This window comes from Coregonus lavaretus (assembly GCF_964263955.1).
Source record: "Coregonus lavaretus genome assembly, chromosome: 14".
Lineage (NCBI taxonomy): Eukaryota > Metazoa > Chordata > Actinopteri > Salmoniformes > Salmonidae > Coregonus > Coregonus lavaretus.
In genome coordinates this window covers 8,569,961-8,587,577 of record NC_140001.1, presented here as the reverse complement: position 1 = coordinate 8,587,577, position 17,617 = coordinate 8,569,961, and the positions used below count along the sequence as shown (strand labels likewise).

At 42.8% G+C, this 17,617-nt stretch overlaps 1 protein-coding gene across 1 annotated transcript in view; it reads right to left on the bottom strand.

Moving 5' to 3' along the window:
• dmxl1 (Dmx like 1) overlaps positions 1 to 14,698 on the bottom strand; it is a 55,476-nt gene extending 40,778 nt beyond the window's left edge. The window contains 10 exon segments of the mRNA XM_084177231.1: positions 1,488 to 1,659; positions 3,052 to 3,259; positions 3,389 to 3,567; positions 3,712 to 3,778; positions 3,876 to 4,011; positions 4,094 to 4,172; positions 4,341 to 4,418; positions 12,745 to 12,870; positions 13,279 to 13,481; positions 14,485 to 14,698. Of these exon segments, the coding sequence (XP_084033357.1) occupies positions 1,488 to 1,659; positions 3,052 to 3,259; positions 3,389 to 3,567; positions 3,712 to 3,778; positions 3,876 to 4,011; positions 4,094 to 4,172; positions 4,341 to 4,418; positions 12,745 to 12,870; positions 13,279 to 13,365 (1,132 nt within the window). The 5' untranslated portion in view covers positions 13,366 to 13,481; positions 14,485 to 14,698.
• Between the last annotated feature and the right edge of the window lie 2,919 nt (positions 14,699 to 17,617).

Here is a 17,617-nt window from a genome sequence, read left to right as displayed (position 1 = left end):
TTATACAAGGAATTCTAAAAGCAATTATCAGCTTGCAGTCCTCACTGGAAAGTATGTTGTTAATCATTTTCTAAAGGTAATGAAATGAATGGCTTGTGATTGGTCACTAGTCAGCCTATCAATAGCCTATTTGTTGCCTTTCTTTTCCCTTACTGACAGTTTGAGTTGAGATGATTGGAATTGGAAAGTTTACAAGGTGAACTCATTCCAATTTTTGTCTGGGCTGCTTCAAATGAGTTTGACTTTATTCCAACCAGCAAATGTCTTATAAAATCATGCATTCATTGCACATTATAATACAGAAGACGGTGGTTTTGAAGACGTGTCATTTTAACATTGAGGGACTGGGGGCAGGAGCTGGAAGAGATCTGGCGGGAGCAGGTGGGATGTCGGCAAAAAAACCTGCGGGGGTGGGCGCAGTATGAAATCTCGCGGGAGCAAGCGGGCATGGTACCAAAAAAATCTGTCCCAGGCAGACATCTACCTGGTTGTTCTTGGGCAGGTCACATTGCCAGGAACAACTCCAGGGCCTAAATGTCTGAATTGCCAGGGACCTCACGATACAATATTATCTAGACCCCACCGATATGGTATTTTTGGTCAGATATCGATTCCGATTTTTTTGGGGGACAAAACGTACCCCTACTGATATATCTGCCGACATACTGTCTCACAGTGGGGAAATGAAAAAGTGTCATTTTCCCACACTGAATTCTCCTAAATTGCCATCCAAAAGAGCAATTGTCCAATAACTATGCTTCAAATGTTGATTTCATACATTGTGACAATAATGACATCATGAGAATGGCCGCATATGTTCAGATAAGCATGAGATTCCCTTTTTTCCATCCTATTTATTGAATATCGGTTAACGGTTGAATTATCGGTCGATACCCATATAGCGGTAATAAGCCGATAATGTCAGTGAACCGATATATCGGTCGGGCTCTAATATTATCACAATACTTAGGTGCCGATATGATTCTATATGTATTGCGATCCAATACTCAGATTTTATTGCGATTCCATGGTCCAAACATTGCTCACAATGTCTGCTGCAGAGGGATACCATGAGAAAACTAGTTTTGATCAGACAAGGAAATAAAAGTGTGGGAAACAAATTGGCTAAAAAAATTTTTGGGGATGGAGAACAAGCTATGAAGGACAAATACTGGTATTTTGGTGCAGGTACAGCCTAATAATATTGCGATGTCAAAACGATACGATATATTGTCAAATATAATATCCTGATATGTAACTATCGATTCCACCCCCCCCCCCCCATCACTAACGGTCAGTTAGAGGGGCTTATAATAGTGACTCTTAGGCATACAACATCTGCATTGCCATTCTTATGCATTACGTACAGAAGGGGTTTAAGACAGGCTCTGTTATCCTATAAAATCAACTGTTATGCAATGTAAACCACCTTGAATATTGCCACTGAACGCCTTCATTTCTGGAAACAGTTGGTTTGGGTGCGGTACCTGTGGCAGGGTTGATGCTGGCAGCGATGTGGAAGTGGCAGAGAGCGTTGGCATGGGGCACGCTGTTGGTCTGGTGGTTGTGGTGACCGTTCTGCTGGTTCGGGAGGCGGCTGGTCAGGGAGGGCTGGGCCACACCTCTCAAGGGGGCTCTCCACGACTCCTGCAGATTCAACTGAAGCAACAAAATGGCTCCTAAGTAGGAATCTCGCTCTGTTTGGCTTTGGAAAACCAGACGAACTAAAATTGTACCTCTGATATCGCAATCAGTGATGTTAATGAATAACTCTGCAATGTTAGCAGACTTTCCTCTGGGCATTGAATTCACATTTGCATATCTATTTTTCCTGCAATGTAATTTGTCCCTTGCTCAATTTTTTTCTGCCGAGATGCATAACCATGTAATGACCTTCTTCGAATAAGGAAAGTTTTGTATACAACTAGTTACTAGAGCACCTCGACAAAAAACAAAATACATTCGTCAGCAATATGAACAGAGGTACTATAATTCATGGGTGTACTGTTTAGAAACAAGATTTTCTAGCTGAACCTCGGCAAGACGGAGCTGCTCTTCCTCCCGGGGCAGCTCCCCGGGGAAGGACTGCCCGCTCCAAGATCTCGCCATCACGGTTGACAACTCCATTGTGTCCTCCTCCCAGAGTGCAAAGAACCTTGGCGTGACCCTGGACAACACCCTGTCGATCTCCGCTAACATCAAAGCGGTGACCCGATCCTGCGGGTTCATACTCTGCAGCATTCGCAGAGGACGACCCTACCTTGCACAGAAAGCGGCACAGGTCCTAATCCAGGCACTTGTCATCTCCCGTCTGGATTACTGCAACTCGCTGTTGGCTGGGCTCCCTGCCTGTGCCATTAAACCCCTACAGCTTGTCCAGAACGCTGTAGCCCATCTGGTGTTCAACCTTCCCAAGTTCTCTCATGTCACCCCGCTCCTCCGCACACTCCACTGGCTTCCAGTTGAAGCTCGCATCTACTACAAAACCATGGTGCTTGCCTACGGAGCTGTGAGGGGAACGGCACCTCCTTGCCTTCAGGCTCTGATCAGTCCCTACACCCAAACGAGGGCACTACGTTCATCCACCTCTGGCCTGCTAGCTCCCCTACCTCTACGGAAGCATAGTTCCCGCTCAGCCCAGTCGGGGCTATTCGCTGCTCTGGCACCCTAATGGTGGAACAAGCTCCCCCACGACGCCAGCACAGCGGAGTCACTGACCACCTTCCGGAGACACTTGAAACCCTACCTCTTTAAGGAATACATGGAATAGTATAACAGTAATCCTTCTACCCCCCCCCTCCACCCCACAAAAAAAAAGGGGAGTGGTTGTCCCACTGGCTATCATAAATTGAATGCACCAATTTGTAAGTCGCTCTGGATAAGAGCGTCTGCTAAATGACTTAAATGTAAAATGTAAATGTAAATGTTCTCAAGGGCTGCAAAGCCTGGAAAACGAGTTTCCTGTCAGATATCCTTTTAGCTCTAAGCCTGTTATGCTCGCTTAACTTCTCACCAGCCTGAAGGACTACGCAGTGGAAACATTCTTCCTACCTCCAGGGGATTCCTGTCCTGCGTTTTGATATGAGAGGGAGTCTTCTTGCTGCCGCCTGACGATTTGAGCGAGTCGCTGTTCTGTCCGTTCTTAACGTGACAGAGCGTGTGTCCGGACAGCAAGCTGTCACTGGGAAGCAGGGTCTCTGCCCACAGGCGACACACACTGTCCTTACAGCAGGTCAGTAGCACATTACACACTGAACCCCTGGAGAGAAACACACAGCGGACACAGCGCCATCAGGTCAGGAGAAACACACAGCGGACACAGCGCCATCAGGTCAGGAGAAACATGAACAACGTCAGTGCTTCTAAAGACTTTAACGATCGGTCTTACCGTGGCATATACTTGCTGGTCTTCCTCCAGGAGAAGCTCGTTACAGAGCGTGGGTGTGCCAGGTAGATAAAAGAGAAGTCCAGCTCCCCGTGAGCGCTGTGCTCCGGTGGGGTGAACAGCTTGGTCACACCAGACTGCCATTTACTGGTGCTGTACCACACTTTGACCAGACAGTCGTCCTGAAAACAACAGCATTACTGGGAGTTAGTACACAAAGGATGACATGGCTATTAGTGTGCACTTGTTAGAATGTGTTTCTCTGTAATGTCTTTACTTTAAAAAGCATCTTTATGCACATGACTGGACACTAAAAGGCCACCCACCTGTCCGGCAGTAGCGAAGAATTCTCCATCTGGAGAGAACTTCATGAGCTGAATTGGGGAGGCGGTTCTATGAAGATGAGAGGGGGGCACAACAATACATCAGATGGATCCATGAGAATGTTTTTGGGGGAATACAGGCTACATTAGGACTATGCAGTTCTTACTTGCAGTGCCAGATACACCTCCAGGGACACGGAGGGTCACCAATGGTCATGTCTGCCTGTTCCCCTTCCTCCTCCAAACCATCGCTGATATTAGACCACAGCTGGAGGCTTGCGGACCCAGTTAAGAGACGAGTGCCTGTGTGCAAAAAATGTAATAAACAATAAGAACACAGGGCGTTTTCATTTGGACATAGATGCACATAGAATCATGGATTTACCTGTGGGGTCCCAGGCCAGGTTGCGCACTATGGACTGCAAAACAAACTGTCCACTTTTCTGCCACTGGTAGCTCAGTTTCTGTAAGAACACAAGCACTCAAACGATCAAATCCAAATTGTCAATACCAAGTCATTAGGAACAATAGATTAATAATTTCCTCACATATTATTTGTATCAGGAAGTTACACTGCAGTGCAGTCAGTAAGAATCAATAACTACTAGAGAATCAATACAATTAGAACTTACTGCTGATGTCCTGTCCTTCTGGTTCATGAGCTGAACAGGCTCAAAGACACAGACGATACTTCCATAGGAAGCTGCAACCTGTCAGCAGCAATTGAAGAGAGGGGACATTTTATTCAATGTGAAGACCTTTTCAGTCTCATTATACCATAACAAGTACATTACTTGTGACTTTTGAGAGGACTGTGAGAGGCAGCCTAATGGTCAGAGCGAAGATTATTAAAGATATGAGTACTGCAAGTATGACTTAACATAGTTGTGGTAATAGCATCCTCACAGATCGCAATTAACCACATGTTCAGGAAAACTAACAATGATTCATATCCAAGAATTATAAAATATTTCTTGGCGACCCAAGAAACGTAATGTAATTGTACTGTAGCCCTTTACACTTGTACCTGTATATGGGTTGAAAATGACAGATTTGGACTCTGATAAATGCTTAAATTGGAATGCAGTGGCTGTACAGTAACATGCTGTATATGACGTCAGAGCTCTGGCTCTGTGCTTCACATCGTTGTAGGGGTTTTGATTGACAGACATAAAAAAACAGAAATACCTTACTTACATAAGTATTCAAACCCTTTGCTATGAGACTCGAAATTGAGCTCAGGTGCATCCTGTTTCTATTGATCATCCTTGAGATGTTTCTACAACTTGATTGGAGTCCACCTGTGGTAAATTCAATTGATTGGACATGATTTGGAAAGGCACACACCTGTCTATATAAGGTCCCACAGTTGACAGTGCATGTCAGCGCAAAAACCAAGCCAATTTCCCAGTAGAGCTCCGAGACAGGATTATGTTGAGGCACAGATCTGGGGAAGGGTACCCAAAAATGTCTGCAGCAATGAAGGTCCCCAAGAACACATTGGCATCCATCATTCTTAAAATGGAAGAAGTTTGGTACCACCAAGACTCTTCCTAGAGCTGGACTCCCGGCCAAACTGAGCAATCGAGGGAGGCCTTGGTCAGGGAGGTGACCAAGAACCCGATGGTCACAGAGTTCCTCTGTGGAGATGGGAGAACCTTCCAGAAGGACAACCATCTCTGCAGCACTCCACCAATCAGGCCTTTATGGTAGAGTGGCCAGAAGGAAGTCACTCTTCAGTAAAAGGCATGACAGCCCACTTGGATTTTGCCAAAAGGCACCTAAAGGACTTTCAGACCATGAGAAATGAGATTCTAGTCTGTCTATTATGAAGACAATTCACAGTGGCACACGCTAGTATTGTCATGATACCAAAATTGACTTCCATACCGATACCAGGTTTAGTATCACAATCCTCGATACCATCACGATACTAAATACCAAAACAATACCACAAAAAAAAAGACTACGTATTAGCCAAAGTCACAGAATGGCACTTGATCCAGACAGATAAACTTAGCTACTGCTCTGTTAAATCCTTAGGAGTTCAATATCATTACATTTGAACAACCATGTATGCATGAATTGAGTCAATTATACAATCAATTTGACTTTGTTTTTACCAATCTAAATATAAAACAACATAATGGTAATAATTTATTTGAATGGTAAATCTTTATTGATAAACTGGGTAAATCAAGATGTAACCTAGGTCTATTCACGATACAGGTGAATGCATATTATTCAATAGGAGTGTGTGGATGCATTGAGATATTGTGCTTGTTTTTGCTGATTCCATGGGGCTACATGGCGAGAATGACAAGAAACTGCCATGTGGGGAATCGTAAGTGGCTCGTTTCAGCTCGTTCTTCATACCATATCTTATTTTGACTGACTTCATGTCTATGCTAATATGGCTAAAATTTGCTCGCTAACAACAACTGTAACGAGGTATTTGAGAGACAAGTGCTCATTGTACAAATGTATTTACGTTTTCAATAAACATTGGAGACAAAATATAGTTTATATGTCAACAATCTAAGCCCCATAGTTGTGCACGCGTCGGTTTTGTTGCTAAACAACCAACCCGTCTATAGAATAAGCAATCTCTAAGAAATGAATGACAACTTGCTAGGCAGAATGTGGCTATGGAATCTGGTGTAAACCAGACCTCCCGTAGAGGAAGATGAAGAAGTGAATGAGTTTTTGTTGGCAAGGGAGACGAAGGGAATGAATAAAAAGTTGGTGACAGTCAGCTTTGAAATCAGCATTTTTTGCGTTATGGTATCGCAAACAAAGTACTAGGGTAGTGGAAAGTCAAGTTTACAATTAAAGCTGGAAGCTACCGGTATTGTCTTACATTGTAACGTTAAGTGTTCTGGCCTGTATGGACATTGTTTTTGCGAACAGTAACGAACAGTTTCAACATTTCTACATAACGTGTTGCATTATTCAAGTGTGTTAACTTCTGTGCATCATGAGTGGGGACTGGTGGGCTAATGCAGCCCAGACAGCTGTAGCAATGAATGAGTAAGTAGAGCAGGCTCTTTGCTCTTCGCACTATAAAAGGGGCTGCGTTGATACAGTCTTGATCCTCTCAAGCACCTGAATGCACTAATGACTCCTTTCTATGAATTGCATTGTGAATGCCTAACATTGTCATGCTAGTCCTGTTGACAACAGAACAAGCTTTCAAATGATGCCCACTTGACCCAGATTGCGATTTATAACAGTCCGTTCTTGGATTACATAAACAACAACAGTAATTGTGTGATGGCGGGGATGCAGGGCTGTGTTCCAAACAAAACAACTACTAGTTCCTCAATGGCACAGCTAGGAGAGCTAAAGAAAAAAAGCACCTTATAGTTGAAGACTTTTCTTTTAGTAAAAAAAAAAAGTACATTGAAATGACTTAGGAGCTGTGGACACTATAGTGAGGTGTGTCTCCACTTGGAGACACCAGTTGGTCCTCTCACTACTCAAACCCTAGTCATTGCTTTGTCACCTACGTCACATTCTACAGGAATATTATTATCATGTTACTGACTGTATCCAGAGTATTTTCTGATTGTTATCAACAAATGCGGCGAAAAGTACAGTAAATGTAAAATGCACATCAAATCAACAGTGTAATGTTTGGATTCAGTCTTGTGTCAGGTGAACTGTTGTGTCCTCACCTTTGGCCTAATCATTTTCCCACAATCTCCAAAGTGTTCTTTCAATTGTTACCATGGTTATGCATTTTCATATTTATTCTGTAAGAAACATTTCAATTTAACCATATATGCCAATTCCCACGAGTGTAAAGGGTTAAGCATTTTACCACATGCTAAATGTCTAATTAGCATAATTTGAAATCTGCACCAGACCCAATAATTAACACATAGGCCAACAAAATGGATTCCTCTCTCTATCTCTGCAAGTTACTGGCTGTTCTAAATGAGGTAGTCCATGGTCAGGCACAAAAAATAACTATCGGCTAAGGCTTAACTTCCTTAGACAATACCAGTTGTGTCTAATGAGGAGCATATTCCAACAGTCAGGAGGGCTACATGTCATGAGTAGTGACTAGTGAGTCTGAGTCACAGGGGGTTGTCTATTTACTGCTACTATGACTCTGGTTCATGGGAAACATGACATAGGACATTTTCCCACCGTGTATTGGCTGGCTAAGTTTGTTTCCGTTTCTTCATTTCCTATTTCTCAAATATTGTGATATCTATTGTCGGGTGTAGCCGGCCAAGCTCAATGACTCGTGAACAGCTTAAAATGCATTGTTGACCTAGGACAAACAATGGGATCCAGGCAACATGGCATTTTGACAGATTTAAACAGGTTTTAGGCAATATCGCATTACAGTGAAAACAAAAGGCCCGCTTCTCTTGAGTTGCTGTACTTTGTTCCATCTCCTTAAAAATGTACCCGGATTTGGGGGACCGTTCAACATTTGTAATATTGCTTCATAATGCACATATTTTGCTGTTTAGCAACAATATAGCCTATAGCAAATAGATGGTCAATATTAATACAAAGCAATGGCCATGTAAACAATATGACATGGATATACAGGTAGGGTAATAGTAGCATGCAAACTCAACTAGTTCTTCGCCAAACAGCATTTCAGTTGCAGTCGGGCGTTTACATACACCTTAGCCAAATACCTTTAAACTCAGTTTTTCACAATTCCTGACATTTAATCCTAGTAAAAATTCCCTGTCTTAGGTCAGTTAGGATCGCCACTTTAATTTTAAGAATGTGAAATGTCAGCATAATAGTAGAGAGAATTATTTATTTCAGCTTTTATTTCTTTCATCACGTTCCCAGTGGGTCAGAAGTATACATACACTCAATTAGTATTTGGTAGCATTGCCTTGAAATTGTTTAACTTGGGTCAAACATTTCAGGTAGCCTTCCACAAGCTTCCCACAATAAGTTGGGTGAATTGTTTGCCCATTCCTCCTGACAGAGCTGGTGTAACTGAGTCATGTTTGTAGGCCTCCTTGCTCGCACACGCTTTTTCAGTTATGCCCACAAATGTTCTATAGGATTGAGGTCAGGGCTTTGTGATGGCCACTCCAATACCTTGACTTTGTTGTCCTTAAGCCATTTTGCCACAACTTTGGAAGTATGCTTGGGGTCATTGTCCATTTGGAAGGCCCATTTGCGACCAAGCTTTAACTTCCTGACTGATGTCTTGAGATGTTGCTTCAATATATCCACATAATTTTCCTTCCTCATGATGCCATCTATTTTGTGAAGTGCACCAGTCCCTCCTGCAGCAAAGCACCCCCACAGCATGATGCTGCCACCCTGTGCTTCACGGTTGGGATGATGTTCTTCGGCTTGCAAGCTACCCCCTTTTTCCACCAAACATAACAATGGTCATTATGGCCAAACAGTTCTATTTTTGTTTCATCAGACCAGAGGACATTTCTCCAAAAAGTATGATTTTTGTCCCCATGTGCAGTTGCAAACCGTAGTCTGGCTTTTTTATGGCAGTTTTGGAGCAGTGGCTTCTTCCTTGCTGAGCGGCCTTTCAGGTTCTGTCGATATAGGACTAGTTTTACTGTGGATATAGATACCTTTGTACCGGTTTCCTCCAGCATCTTCACAAGGTCCTTTGCTGTTGTTCTGGAATTGATTTGCACTTTTCGCACCAAAGTACGTTAATCTCTAGGAGACAGAACGCGTCTCCTTCCTGAGCGGTATGATGGCTGCGAGGTCCCATGGTGTTTATACTTGCGTACTATTGTTTGTACAAGATGGCGTAGCAGTGCGGTCGTGTTCTCTTGTGTGTCCATGTAAATAGCCAGTTTTTTTTATTTTTTTTGTATTTTATGTATATATTTCCCTATCACACTTTTCATCCTTCTACTAAATATACTTTCCTGCAACCCGCCTCACTCAATGTGGAACGGATTCTATTATTTACTCACCTTTATCTAGAATCTCCAGTTGAAACTCGCCAGCCAGCTAACTAGCTACTTGCTAATAGCCACCGTTAGCGGTTTTCACCCAGAACATTGGATTTTCTGCCAGAATAACTGAATCACTGGACCTTAACACCGGATCTAGCTAGCCGCAACCGAATGGATGTCGAATGGATGTTGCTGTAGGCTAATTACCACTGCCCCCGTAGCACCAGTTAGCCTTGAGCTATCCCCGGCTATCTACCTCTCTGTCTACCAGACAGGAGTAGCCAGCTAACCAGCTAACTAGCTACTTGCTATTAGCCACCGTTAGCGGCTTTTTCTCCATTGTCCGTGGCCTGAACTACCTACCAGCCAGCTCTAGTCTGGACTATTATCGGCCTGTCTGCACTGTCTGCACAGCGAGTTATCGACCCAGAACCTATCGGATTTTCTGCCGGAATCACTGAATCACTGGACTGGATAATTGCAACTAGCTAGCTGCAACCATATGAACGTTGTTGTTGGCTAATCAGCCTTGAGCTAGCCTTGAGTCAAGCACATCTCCCGGCTATCTACCTCTCTGTCAACTGGACGGGACCTCCTAGAGTCGACACGGAACCCTGCCGATCCATCACGACTGATCTGCCGACGTAATCGTCTGCGGTTTCAACAGGCTTACCATTGCGACGACCACGAAGATCCATCTGCTAGCCCCGGCCCGCTAGCACACGCAAACTACAACCGTGCTTCCTGCTCGCTGTGCTGAAGCACCAATTTGAACTGCTCTCAGACTCACATATTGCTGTTCACTGGACTTTATGATCACTCAGCTGCACAGCTGATGCCTGCTGGACTGTTCCTTTACACGGTACCCTGTCCTGTTTATTCGGTTTAGCCTCAGCCCAAACTTTATCGCCATTACCAGTTGTTGTCTTAGCTCTCTCTAAAAACACCTGTGATTGCGATATGCCTCTCTCCCATGTCAATATGCCTAGCCTATTGCTGTTTGGGTTAGTTCTTATTATACAACTTCACTGTAGAACCCCAAGTCCCTCTCAAACTGCCTCAAATAGTTCATTTGTTCCACCCCCCCATACACGCCGAGACCGGCTCAATCAGTGCCTTCAGTGATGCCATCTCTTTCATTGTTACCCAATGCTTAGGTTTACCTCCACTGTACTCATATCCTTCCATATCCTTGTCTGTACATAATGCCCTGAATCTTTTCTATAACGCCCGGAAACTGCCCCCTTTATTCTCTGTACCCAACGCACTAGAAGACCAGTTCTTAAAGCCTTTAGCCGTATCCTTATTCTAGTCCTCCTCTGTTCCTCTGGTGATGTAGAGGCTAACCCAGGCCCTGCAGCCCCCAGTATCACTCCTACTCCCCAGGAGCTATCATTTGTTGACTTCTGTAACCGTAAAAGCCTTGGTTTTCTGCACGTTAACATCAGAAGTCAACTTCCTAAGTTTGAGTTATTAACTGCGTTAGCACACTCCGCCAACCCTGTTGCCGCTTGCTACAGACCCCCCTCAGCCCCCAGCTGTGCCCTGGATACCATATGTGAATTGATTGCCCCCCATTTATCCTCAGAGTTCGTACTGCTTGGTGACCTAAATTGGGATATGCTTAACACCCCGGCCATCCTACAATCTAAACTAGATGCCCTCAATCTCACACAAATTATCAACAAACCTACCAGGTACAACCCTAAATCCGTAAACATGGGTACCCTCATAGATATCATCCTGAATAACTTACCCTCTAAATACACCTCCGCTGTCTTCAACCAGGATCTCAGCGATCACTGCCTTATTGCCTGCGTCCGTAACGGGTCCGCGGTAAAACGACCACCCCTCATCACTGTCAAACGCTCCCTAAAACACTTTAGCGAGCAGGCCTTCCTAATTGACCTGGCCCAGTTATCCTGGATGGATATAGATCTCATTCTGTCAGTAGAGGATGCCTGGTTGTTCTTTAAAAGTAATTTCCTCTCAATCTTAAATAAACATGCACCATTCAAAAAATACAGAACTAAGAACAGATATAGCCCCTGGTTCTCCTCAGACTTGACTGCCCTTGACCAGCACAAAAACATCCTGTGGCGTACTGCATTAGCATCGAATAGCCCCCGCGATATTCACCTTTTCAGGGAAGTCAGGAACCAATATACACAAGCAGTTAGGAAAGCAAAGGCTAGCTTTTTCAAACAGAAATTTGCATCCTGTAGCACTAACTCCAAAAAGTTTTGGGACACTGTAAAGTCCATGGAGAATAAGAGCACCTCCTCCCAGCTGCCCACTGCACTGAGGCTAGGAAACACTATCACCACCGATAAATCTACAATAATCGAGAATTTCAACAAGCATTTTGCTACGGCTGGCCATGCTTTCCACCTGGATACCACTACCCCGGCCACCAGCTCTGCACCCTCTGCTGCAACTTGCCCATGCCCCCCCCCAAATCCCAGTGGCTAAATGTGACAAGCTTATAGAGACATACCCCAAGAGACTTGCAGCTGTAATTGCTGCAAAAGGTGGCTCTACAAAGTATTGACTTTGGGGGGGTGAATAGTTATGCACGCTCAAGTTCTGTTTTTGTGTGTTATTTCTTGTTTTTTCACACCAAAAAATGTTTTCATCTTCAAAGTGGTAGGCATGTTGTGTAAATCAAATTATACAAACCCCCCAAAAAATCGATTTTAATTCCAGGTTGTAAGGCAACAAAATAGGAACAATGCCAAAGGGGGGGTGAATACTTTCGCAAGCCACTGTAAACTTCCGACTTCAACTGTAGGTCTATAAGTTGCAGTAACTACACCAAACAAATAATACAAGCGTGCAGAGTACAAGCACGCGCGAAACAGGCCCACTGATCAATCAGAGATGCTACATCAGGCATCACGCAAGTAAATAGCGCTCACGCTCCTAAAGAGTATTTTTACGCTTCAAGCTCGAGCTGTTGATGCCGTCTCTGTTTGCTGCTTCTGGTATAGCATGCCGAAAACAACACTTATCGAATGCTTGCACTATGCTTGACGGTGTAGTTTCTCAGTAAGTTGCCGTTAGGGCTGTACTTGATTTAAGAACAGGTTCAGGAGCAACAGGCAACAATGTATCTTACCTGGCCTCCCTGTAGTGAGCTGTCCACACAGCCCACCTGGATGTTCCCATGCTTCGCTCCTGGGATGATCTGTAGCCTTTCAAAGTCACTGCCCAAAATCACAACGTCACAGCCCGAGGCATATGCCTATAACATGAGAGGGTGGGATGAGGGAGGGATGTCACTCAGTTAGGACAATAATCACAAAGAACTGTTGAGCGGGATTCAATGAGAGTTTAACTTCTAGCATGACTTTGCATTGCATGACACTGACAAGCAGATGATATCCGTAGTATGCATACTAAATCCATGAATAAATGTACAGACAAATGCAGACTGTCACACGACATAAGCAGCACAATGTAACTTTTGCCTGCACTAGAGGACAGAGACAAGAATAGTCTGATATTGATCGGCTCAGTGAAAGACTGTGGGTATAGTATCAGATTCTCATCTCTGAACAGTGCCCTAAGTCAATGACGCTGCTGGACTAGCTTGGAGCACTTCCAAAGCATGCTTAAAATGTAGGGAGACCGACTGCCTGAAATATCTTACCGTGAATGGTTGGTTGTTTATGCTACCTACAGAAAAACAATTGTCCCCTGGGTTGACAGCCCCAGTAAGGACTTGGTGAAGATTCATGGTCCTTCGTAACGCTGTCTTCTTGCCCTCACAATGTGGCCTTGATCCAGGACAAATTCATGAGAAACCAATGCAATGATGTGGTCATTGTGCTTCAAGTCATAAAGTCAGTTCCCCTGTGAGAAAGAGAAACACATCTGTTGTTAGTTGTGCTACTGACAACTAAGTCACTAGCTAGGTAACTGGTAGCCACCACACTCAATGTCATATTCTCAGCAAGACAATCTTCAGTGGCAAACGTCACCAGACCTGTCAGTCAGTGAGCCAACTAGGTGGACAACTTGGTATAGTACATTGCTAGATTAGCAAGTAATCCACTTTGTGTGCACTGCACTACTTAATTAGATCACAAGGTTAGAGATAGACAGTCATTTAACTAAGGGTAATAACTGGATGTTATTTTTCTATGGATTGAACCTATGCTAGCAAAACCAGTGACATTTGTCTGGTAAGCAAAATGAATACATACCTAGCTAACCAATGACAGCTAACTAGCAGTAGCAGGTAGCTAGCTGTAGCTGTTGGAGCTAAAGATTACAGCTAGTTAGTTAGCTAATGACAATGTTGAGACATTAGCCCATAAGTGCATTGGATAATGTCCACCCCTCATCCCATGAAATCCCCGCTCCTAGATGGAAAACCAACCTGAATGTAGAGGTGTTTGGCCCGCAAGCCAGAACGCACACCGGCATAACAATCGTTTCTAAACTGGAAAGAGGTGAGCCAACTCACGTGACGCCACCACTCGGAAATAGATGACAGCTAGCAACCCATTAGCCTTTAGCTAAATAAAAGCAACATATTGTCTATCATTGTGATAAAAAAAAAAAAAAGATATATCTAACAGTAAGCAAGCGGTCAACTATCAAGTCAATTCAAGCAACAACCAACTAGTTAGCAATTCATAGACTACAGATGTTGTTTCCATTGCTAAGCTACCTAGCTAGCCATGTTGTTGCGTTTTCACAGGCTTACTAGTTAGCTAGCGTCAGCTAAGTTAACTAGTTAGCTGCAGTTTCGATACAAAATATTACGTTATAGTATATAACGTTAGCACTATTGGGCGAAATCCGAAACGTAACGTTACAGCTAGCTAGCCTAGTGTCAAAATGCACTTACTTCTCGTCGTTTGGTTTGACTCATGCATGCATTGCCACCTCGCGACCTGCTATCATATGACTGCTAGCAAGCAGTCTGTCATTCAGTCACGTTAGTAGCTAGCTAGTCTTCTCGTAAAATAACGGACAATTTCAAATAATATACTAGATACACACGTTAAACCATTTAGCTAACTGTGGTATAGAGTTAGCTAGTGGTGCTCCTCTCCCGTGTGACGATCATGAAACCGTGCTATGGATTGTGGTCATTGTAGTAATTGATGCTGCGTGATTTCAGCAATGACGATGCTTTTTGCAAAATGTGTTTGCCCTCTACGGTTGTCCTCTACATACGGAGAGGAGCTTGTGATAAACCCTCGAAGTTCCAGAAAGGGGTGAAAATGGCAGGGAGAAATCCAAACCAGTCTAATTGGAATGAATGGCAGTAGAGGCATAATCCAGTTTTTTCTTACACAAGAAAATAAAATTAAGGCATGTGATTTATCAGAAATTGTGTAATAGAATTATTGTCAACCTAAAATCTTGTCATATAATTATAAATACAGGTTATACGGGTTTTAAACACATTGTATGTATAAATAGTCTCTAAAATATATGTAAACAGACCATAAATGTCTCAAACTTTGTTGTCTTGGAAAGCTGTGAATGCTATTATATGATACAATATCAGTACTTGTTGCATTTACAACTTGTCTAAGTCCTACCATCAACTGATTTCAGCCAGTGTATGGCTGTGGATTGACAGCATTGTTTGAATGGAATGTTGGCATATTGGCAGTTAATTAAAAATAATAATGGAATCATTCCTCTAAAACTGGATGGCTAGATAGCTAACAAACATACGGTGCAGATACATTCTTAAAATTCATTATTTTACACAATTTCTTATCACAGAACTGGCAAACCATGGTTGACCTTTAGACCATCAGAAGAAGGTTCATGTCCATTCTAGTATTCTAATTACTAATTCCTCACTTGCTACACCATTCAATGTCCTCATGCCTTCATAACCGATGCTGGCCCTCACACAGCCCACTCAAATAGCATACAATGCATTGGGACAAATTCCCCAATAATGACATGACAGACTTAACCAACAAGGGAGGTGTGCCTCTTTATGTCCAAAAAGGTAATTTCTGGACAGTATTTCTGTCCATTTAGGGGACGGACCACTTTTGGTAAAGAGCACACCCAGAGGCAAAAATTCTTTATAGTTCTTTAATTTTCTATTTTCCTCTGACTATCCTCCTCACTGCTGGCCAGCGATAAGTAAACATTAAAGGTTTCCATTTCTTTTATCAAGGGAGAGTGCGGACGCAGTTCCCCACTTCCACAAATTATGCAGTCGAGATTCCCACATTTGGGGAATTCACAGAAGTCAGCACAGCCTGAGTGCAATGGTCGAGCCTTGTCCTGGGTGATCAAGGTATCTCCTCTGCCAGGTAAGTTTATAATGTTTTCTTCCCTCTATCAACCCTTACAATAAAGTCCTACAGGAATCCTGCAAGGAAAATCCTACTGGATGTTGGGGGCATTTTTCTGTGGGACAACCTTCAGAAGTAAAAAAAAATAAAATAAATAAATCATTATTTTAGGAACAAATATAATACAGGAATATTTTACATGAGTCCTGTAGGACCTTTTTTAAGGGAAATGTTTCAAAAAAGTAGATAGTGGAACAATTTGGCTCATTGAAGGCAGTAGGCCACACTCCTTAATCCTTATTTCAGACGAACGTCAGCCTTGCAACTTGGTTTGCCGTAAATGCGAGATAGGGATATAAATGGTTTGTTTACAAAAGCATTATTTACAAACAAAAACATAACTCTATTTTGCATTATGATTCGGTTAAAACCAGTTGTACAATCAAATAGTGTGTATATACATATACTGTATGTTGAAATGACCATTGAACAGCTGTAAATATTGCAGATTGTACCTTTAAAGCTAGAAGAGTTAATTGAAACAATAACAAAGCATTTACCTCACCTCTGTTGGTAAAAAGCTGAGGGATGGGCCTGGAGAAATGTAACCACTCTCAAATTCATAGACAGAGCTATGCATGCAAGGACTGACCATCCATGATATAAAAATAATAGTTTTCAAATCAAATGTTATTTTGTAGATGTTATCGCAAGTGCTGCAAAATGCTTATGTTTCTAACCCGGACAGTGCAGTAATACCTAACAATACAAAACAATACAGACAAATCCCAAAAATGTAAATAAAGAAATTAAGAAATATCAGAATGAGTCCGAAATATAAATATATATACAGTACATGTATATAATGGTGTGAAATAGACCGTATGGACAGTATATGAATAGAAAAGGTGGATTTTTATTTGGATTTCATGAAATGGACATACACAAAATAGTCCAAATTGGTGAAGTGAAATGACAAAAATAACTTGTTTCAAAAAATTATACAAAATTGCTATGAAGCCCCTAAATAAGATCTGGTGCAACCAATTACCTTCAGAAGTCACATAACTAGTTAAATAAAGCCCACCTGTGCGCAATCTAAGTGTCACATGATCTGTCACATGATCTCAGTATATATACACCTGTTCTGAAAGGCCCCAGAGTCTGCAACACCACTAAGCAAGGGGCACCATCAAGCAAGCGGCACCATGAAGACCAAGGAGCTCTCCAAACAGGTCAGGGACAAAGTTGTGGAGAAGTACAGATCAGGGTTGGGTTATAAAAAAATATCAGAAACTTTTAACATCCCATGGAGCACCTTTAAATCCATTATTAAAAAATTGAATATGGCACCACAACAAACCTGCCAAGAAAGGGCCGCCCACCAAAACTCACGGACCAGGCAAGGAGTGCATTAATCAGAGAGGCATCAAAGAGACCAAAGACAACCCTGAAGGAGCTACAAAGCTCCACAGCGGAGATTGGAGTATCTGTCCATAGGACCACTTTAAGCCGTACACTCCACAGAGCTGGGCTTTACGGAAGAGTGGCCAGAAAAAAGCCATTGCTTAAAGAAAAAAATAAGCAAACCCGTTGTGGGAGACTCCCCAAACATATGGAAGAAGGTACTCTGGTCAGATGAGACTAAAATTGAGCTTTTTGGCCATCAAGGAAAACGCTATGTCTGGCGCAAACCCAACACCTCTCATC